General features: G+C 33.0%; 1 protein-coding gene across 4 annotated transcripts; it reads left to right on the top strand.

The window, feature by feature from the left end:
- The first annotated feature begins 3,792 nt into the window (after positions 1-3,792).
- On the top strand, positions 3,793-6,540 carry LOC140873270 (protein TIC 22-like, chloroplastic). Of its 4 annotated transcripts, XM_073276351.1 has the most exons (8): positions 3,793-4,270; positions 5,000-5,074; positions 5,200-5,283; positions 5,375-5,431; positions 5,598-5,657; positions 5,734-5,814; positions 5,905-5,940; positions 6,235-6,540. In XM_073276351.1, exons 1-8 carry the CDS (start codon positions 3,872-3,874, stop codon positions 6,325-6,327), a joined length of 885 nt encoding a protein of 294 aa, XP_073132452.1. In that variant the 5' UTR covers positions 3,793-3,871; the 3' UTR covers positions 6,328-6,540. The 4 variants fall into 4 exon arrangements, with proteins under 4 accessions (XP_073132452.1, XP_073132454.1, XP_073132453.1 ...); XM_073276353.1 differs by lacking the exon at positions 5,200-5,283; XM_073276352.1 differs by lacking the exon at positions 5,598-5,657.
- The last annotated feature ends 970 nt before the right edge of the window (positions 6,541-7,510 follow it).

The following is a 7,510-nucleotide window of genomic DNA, read 5'->3' as shown; positions in this document are numbered from 1 at the left end:
GTACCTTTCGATTCAAATAGCTCCAACTCTGGATACGCTACAAAAAGAGGTTATATCAAAAACCATACAACCACTAAAACAAACGCTCAAGGTAAAACTCTTTACCGCTCTTCGTCCAACTCTTCGATGATCGATTACTGCTAACTCTGGGCTCAACCAACTTCAAACGAATCTGTACAAAGGCAAAATAAGATCAACAATGACAATCAAACCCAACTGTCAATGGTTCGACAATTAAAACGAATCAAAATCCCAAAACTCAAACCGGCGGCATAACGGCTATATTCTGATCAAACCGAAAACACAAACAACAGTATAGCATCGAAATCAACTCAACACAATGCTAAAACATCAATAACAATTCCAATCCAACAAATCTCAAAACTCCCATTTTCGAAATAAGTTTCCAAAAATCATAACAATTCCGAATGACGCTCTTTTTCAAAACCAACTGAGAATAAACGATAAGAACTAGTTCGAGAACATCATAACCGAAACTCAATCGATTCTAACAACATCCAAAAATATAAATATGACTGATCGAAGAAAAACTTACTATAGAACGAAGCTCTCGCTGCCGGGATCACTAACCTGCCTTCGAAAATAAATTCTAACAGACGGATCGATCGGAAAATGAAATCACAAAACTTGAATAAACGTTGGGAGCTCTTCAATGGAGGAGGAGATGGAGTGAAAGACCAAGTCAAAGGAGCTTAGATATTATATAAAATCTTATATTTGCATTTCATTCCTTGAAATTTCCAAAAATTACAAAATAGACCCTAATAAAAAAAACAAAATCGGCTCTTGAATTCTATAATCTCCAATTATATCAAATAAACTCAATTAAGATAAATTTGGGGCGTCACAACTTGTTTGACCAACTTCATGGTACCTCTGTGTACTCCAAGATTGATCTAAGGTCAGGTTATCATCAATTGCGTGTTCGAGATGCGGATATCTCAAAGACATCGTTTCGTACCCGCTATGGTCACAAAGAGTTTTTAGTGATGCCTTTTGGGTTGATGAACGCTCCTGCAATGTTCATGGATTTGAGGAACCGTGTATTCCGCGATTATCGGACAAGTTTGTCGTAGTTTTCATTGACGACATTTTGGTTTACTCGCACAGTGTTGATGAACATGTGCAGCACTTGAGGCTTGTACTACAGATTTTCCATGAGAAGCAGTTATACGGAAAGTTTAGTAAGTGTGAGTTTTGGATTAATCGAGTGGTATTTCTTTGTCATTCTATCTCTCGGGAAGGGGTATCAGTTGACCCGAGTAAGACTGAAGCCATTCTAAATTGGTCAAGTCTGACGACAGCTTCAGAGATCCGTAGCCTTTTGGGTTTAGCAGGCTATTATAGGTGATTCATCGAGAATTTCTCACGAATTGCTAGATCATTGACACAGCTGACAAGGAGGGATGTTCCTTTTGTCTGGTCAAGCGAGTGTGAGCAGAGTTTTGATGAGGTGAGGAGTCAATTGACTACTGCACATGTTCTCGTGAGTCGTTTTTTTGCCTTCTTGACATTAAAACTCGAAATTTTTTGCATAGGACATCTTTAAAATACTTAAAACAGTTTAAAATATCATATACATGAATTTAGGACCTCAAATTTAAAAAGAAAGAATTAAAAAAATAGATTTTTTTGGGAAACCCACGCGTGGGGTCTATGCTCGCGTGGGTGCCCCTTTTGGGCAACACGCCTACCCACGCTGGGCAGAAAAATTCACCTGCGAGTTTTTTGAATTCTGCATGAACCAAACTATTCCAAATGCGTTCCAATTGACATCCAACAATGAAAAATATTGAATTTTTTTTTTCAGATACTCTTTTAAACAATTACATCCCAATATTTAACCCAAGAACACATCAAAAACCTTGATCATCAACCAAAAATAGGATTTTGACTCTCTGAAACCCTTAAAAGATGCAAACTCTCAAAACTTAATCAAAATCTCGAAAAGGATTCATCCGAAAACAACCATCTTTAAAAGATTTACATCAAACTTTACATTAAAAATACTCACACCAAAATTCTCATATTCACGTATCTTTTTCATCAAATCTCAAAAATCTATCTATGAAATATTTACTCGTTGAAACCTTGATTTTTTACATGAAAAATCTTCAAAACTTGAAAGGATTGGATCAAAAACTCCTCAACTTCAAATTTTAAACTGAAAACACATAAATCATTCTCACACCAAAAATATGAGATTTAAATATCCTGGAATCATTTTCTCATCAAAATAATTCTTATAAACATCAAGAACGATTCATGTTTCACAATTCTACATCATGCTCATCAAAACCTCATAGAATCAATGCAATATACATAACTTATACATAGGCATACATCCTTTTCATATAAAAATACTTATATTATCGATTGGTGGTTTCAAAAATATTTAAAACTTGCCTGATCATTGTAGGTTGGAGATAACCGAAACCTTGGTAGCGATCCTAGCCTTGCATGAACGAGATCGGGGCATCTTTCATCTTCCTTGGTGCAGGGTTTGAACGAGAGAAAAGGGAGAGTGAGAGGGGGGAGTAGGCGGCGGCTTGGAGAGACGGTTTGAGAAATAATTTGACGTCTACTAAGTTGTAATTAATGGGCTTGAAAGTCGGCCCATTAGTGGTAAATACTGACTTTTAAAATATTTTTCTCCTAATTATAAAAATTACACCGCACCAACTTGAAACTTAAAATAAACATAAAATTAATATTTTTTTAAACCTCGTTCGTAGGTTAGTCTATTTTTTCGCAGTCTAGAATAATCCCAACCTAAAAATATTAAAATAATTTACAACCATTAAACATCAGAAATTTCACATAATATTAAATAATTTAACATAACATTTAAAATATATTTTTAACACTTAATACTCAACTTCGAAACATAAAATATCATGCAAAATGCATAGCACGAAACTTTTAAACATAACTTTTAAATCATGAATTTATCACATAAAATAATTTAATTAAACATAACTTTTAAATCATAATAAATAAAATAAAATCAACATATTAATGTTAATGACTGAATTTATGAATTTTTCGAGCATTACAATAGCAACAAAAAGATAACATTGTGCCATATTGTGTCCAACACGAACAATAATTTGGGTCATATATTCTACAAACTACCAATAGAAATAACAATAAAATATTGTGTCCAACACGAACAATAATTTGGGTCATATATTCTACAAACTACCAATAGAAATAACAATAAAATATTGACTCAAGCACCAACAATCAAAAGTGATGCGACATCAGAAATCAACATAGATCGATGAAAAATTAGTGTTTGAAAATCTGATTTTCTATATTTTTCGCCGGGATCTAATTGAGGAAAACCAAAATATTTGAATCTCTATTTCTAATTTTATCGATAAATTTAAAATGTTTGATTTTGAGGAAATGATGTAGTAGTAAAAATAAATGTTCGCTAAGAAAAATTTATTATGCACGGTGGATTTGATTTCATCAAATTAGTTTGGATTCTGTAGGGTGAAATCAAACTTAAAGTTACAGAACCGAGAGAAATTTGTTGGAAGAAGAAGAAAACAAAGATATACGTGTAATTATTTGCAATGAAGCGTATTTGTGTCTTTAAAGCAAACTGGAGAGAGAGAGAAAAAATTAATAGTCAATTTTTCCTTGACGCGGGACTGAACACGAAGATACATTTACATGCAGGGATTAAGAGGCAATTTACTGAAAAATTTTATATTAATATTTGTTTTTTGAAGTAAAAAGAGTGTATAGCAGCATCACTCGTGTTTTTCCAAATCCTTGCTGTATTTGGTCGTTTAGTTCTCGTCCGTAGTCCTTAAACCCCACGAATCTCTCCAAAACCATGAATTCTTTCCAACACAAGCAATTTCCGCCGCCCCAATTCCTCCACCAGACCTTCACTTCGCTACAGACCCACTTCTCCGATTTCTTTGATAATCTGCGAACCAACCTCCATTCTAAATCCCCTTTGTTTGCCAAAGTTTCGGCAGAAAACCAAAACACCAGCATTAAGAATAAGTCTATGTCTGCTGAGGCGATTGATGAGAGGCTGGCTGGAGTGCCTGTGTATGCGCTGAGCAATGGTTCCCAAGAATTTGTTTTGGTTTCGGGAAGTTCCGGGAAGAATCTTGGGTTGTTCTGTTTCAGTGAAGGTGATGCTCAAGCCCTTCTTCAGCAGATGAAGAAAATGGATTCTTCCATGAGTTCTAATTCGCAGGTTGTGGCTGTTGCTCTTAGCAAGGTATGGGCTTCCTTTTTTTAAAAAAAAATATTTGTTTTTGAGGTGCGTTGATGCATTTTCTCGAACATGTTGCCTGCACGGGCGTTGATGTAACTTTTTCTTATTGGTTTTGTTTGAGAGGCCGTGGGACATCCTGCTAGATTATGTTCTTTTCAATGTGATGATGGATGATTAATGTGAGACCGTGAGACCGTGTCGCTTTAAAATGAGTTTAAAATGGGCTATCATTTTCCTCGGGCGAAAGACGAATACGAAATAATTGCTATAGGGGTCAGTCGCAACTTGGGTTAATCATTTTCATAAAGCGAGGACGAATACGAAGTAGTTGTTATAGTGGCTCATTGTGCAGTCGCGCAAGCGCGGGGGCGTGACAATTAATGTGTAGTATAGGAAGTTGGAGTGATCTTTTGTGCTCGAGCATAGCTGTGTCACTGTGTGGAATTCAAACCTTATAGACCTTAGTTTTTGTTTGATCCATCATAAGTTTTAATCTTTTTGTTCTCTTCACTACTATCACATACTTCTGCCGTATGAAAATGTTGAACTTCTTTTTTCCTGTCCGTCGAAGCAATCATAGTTCTTACTGATGTCTTAGTACTGTGTCCAGAGGATGAAATATGATTTACGATTTTAGAACAATACTGGTAGTGTGAATCTTGTGATGTCATATTATACATTGTTTTCTTTGCCTGATTTTTACAAAAGATAACGGGTTAGTGGTTGTCTCAGATTTTTCAGCTTAAAGTCGAAGGTGTGGCATTGAGATTGATACCCGAAGCTTCTCAGATAAAGAATGCATTGACGGTGAGAGTAGTGATGGTGAATGGAGAATGTACATTACAATGGCCAGAATGAAGTAAAACTAAATTGAAATCATTTTGTCCTGTTTTCTGCAAGTACTCAGATTCGTTAACTTTATAAATCTGAAGCTTGTCCCATTTGGTCGATTGATATTTACCAATAAGCAGCTCTTTTGTGGTATTCTCTTGAAAGGGATTCAGTTTTCCCTATACGTAAGGCGTTGTGGATATTATTGACATTAATTCTTCTTCTTGTGTTGTATTTAATTGGGGTTGTTTAACCTTACTAGTGAATGTTCTTCAGGAGAGAAAAAGCGCTGGTCTTCAGGATGAGAGCTTTCCCGGGATTCCAGTTTTCCAGGTATCTTCTAAATTCTTATAAAGTGTCAAGTTCTATTAAGCTTGTAATTATTCGATTTAATGTCTGAAATGTTCTCAATCAAAACTGGATGTGCTATGTACACAGATTTATTATAATATGAAGATTTATATTTGAGAGGTATCCCCTAAAAAATATTTTCTTGCAGTCAAAAAGCTTGATTTTGAGGAGCCAAAATAAGAGATATCGCCCGGTTTTTTTCAGAAAGGTTGACTTAAAATCCTAGTTGTTTCAAGATATTTAATTGCCATGAACCTTTATCATTTTGATCTTTACACAAACAGGAGGATCTCGAGAAGTCCCTTTTAAGAGCTTCAAGTGATCAAAAACAATTGAACCCTGCCTTTAGGAAAGGCGATATTCAGGTTAAGTATATGGTTCCTGTTTCTGCAAAATATTGTTATGTATCGATTTTTCTATACTTTCTCGTAGATCTTGACAGTGGATGTTCTTAGGTTGCTGTTCTTGAAGAGATAGTACAAGGGATGAAGGTGAGGAATTGTTATTTACTTTAAATCTATGTTGATGGTTTCTTAGCAATTCCTTATGTGCCTTGTCAACTCATGTTAAAAGAATTGGAGCTCGAATGTGAAAATATAACTATTATATGACTCGATTTGGTTCTATACTTTCTTACCATAATAAATTGTGGATCAACTCATGTTTGCAAAAAAGATAGATCCATAACTTTATCTCTGTTAGTTTTTGCCTTCTTTACTACATGCTATTTTAGATTTAATGCATCCTACGTCCGAAGCTTATTCAGTCGTCCCATTGCATTGCAGGATAGCGCATCGGCATTATGGGATGATGTCGTTTTTATTCCTCCCGGTTTCGACGTTTCGACTGATCCATCACAACAACATCAAGCAAGCTGAATAAAGGTGCTGTGCTTAGGTTTTATGCGCAGATTAATGTTGTGGTTTCTATTCTCCGGAACATGGTACAACTGAAAATTTGAAGGGTGGGTTTGTTACTGCTAAACCAAATGTAGTGAAGAATATCTTTTATATCTTTCATCAGATTTTTTTTTTAACTAAATGATATTCCTTAAGTAAACAATATATATATTATACAGTTATTTGAACCAAATACCCCTGTGAAATATTGAAAATGCACACTTATCCCCTGTAAAATTTTAATAGGCATCTTCAACCTTGATCTTTTATAAAATTAGCACACGCGCCCCTTAATATGAGCGATTGTTGCGCACACACCCTCATGCGATTGGGTCAATATTTTGATTTTTTTGGCTTCAAATACCCATGTGAAATATTAAAATTACATTTTTGACTCCTTGAGAATATAATTTTTAAATCTATTCAACTCATAATATCCAATTATAAAATATTTATCAAACATTTACATTTTATGAATTTATATTTTTATTTTAAATTTATTATTATTAATTAATTTGTTTTTTAAAAAAATATTTTATCTTGATATCATTATTTTATTAAATCATTTCGTGTTTCCAATTTCTCAATTAAACATGCATTCATAAACAAGGATTTAAATACCTAAATGTACCAAATATTGAACCAACATGATAAGTTCATGATATTATTATTTCAATTTAAGATTATATATGTTTGAACCAAAATCTAAATTTTTCGAAAATATGTATTGCACCAATTTGCAGTAAATAATAATAAAAAATAAAGTGGTTATATAATCATAAAATTTACTATTAAAATATATTTTTTGTATAACTAATACTAAGATAAAATAACTAATATTTTTCATAGTTATTTAAATAAAAATATTATTTTATTTAATTAAATATAGTATTAATAGTAAATTTTATCATTGTATAATCATTTTATTTATTTTTATTATTTATTGTAAATTGTGCAATGCATCTTTTCAAAAATTTAGATTTTGGTTCAATATTATATAGTCCTAAATCGAAAAATAAATATGCTTGAACTTATCTTTTTAATTAGTTTAATATTTTGGTACTACGTATTTAAATCCTTGTTTATGAATGCATATTTTTAATAAAATAATGATATTAAAATAAAGAAATAATATTTTTTTTGAAACAAATTAATTAATATT

This window comes from Henckelia pumila, unplaced genomic scaffold (assembly GCF_033568475.1).
Source record: "Henckelia pumila isolate YLH828 unplaced genomic scaffold, ASM3356847v2 CTG_525:::fragment_3, whole genome shotgun sequence".
NCBI lineage: Eukaryota > Viridiplantae > Streptophyta > Magnoliopsida > Lamiales > Gesneriaceae > Henckelia > Henckelia pumila.
This window is presented reverse-complemented; position numbering and strand designations above follow the sequence as displayed.

Bases quoted from the DNA above. Each gene is read 5' to 3' on its own strand.
- LOC140873270 (XM_073276351.1), top strand. From the start codon at position 3,872: ATGAATTCTTTCCAACACAAGCAATTTCCGCCGCCCCAATTCCTCCAC. The intron at 5,658-5,733 runs GTTGACTTAAAA...TTACACAAACAG, and splicing joins GCCCGGTTTTTTTCAGAAAG to GAGGATCTCGAGAAGTCCCT. The intron at 5,815-5,904 runs GTTAAGTATATG...GGATGTTCTTAG, and splicing joins TTAGGAAAGGCGATATTCAG to GTTGCTGTTCTTGAAGAGAT.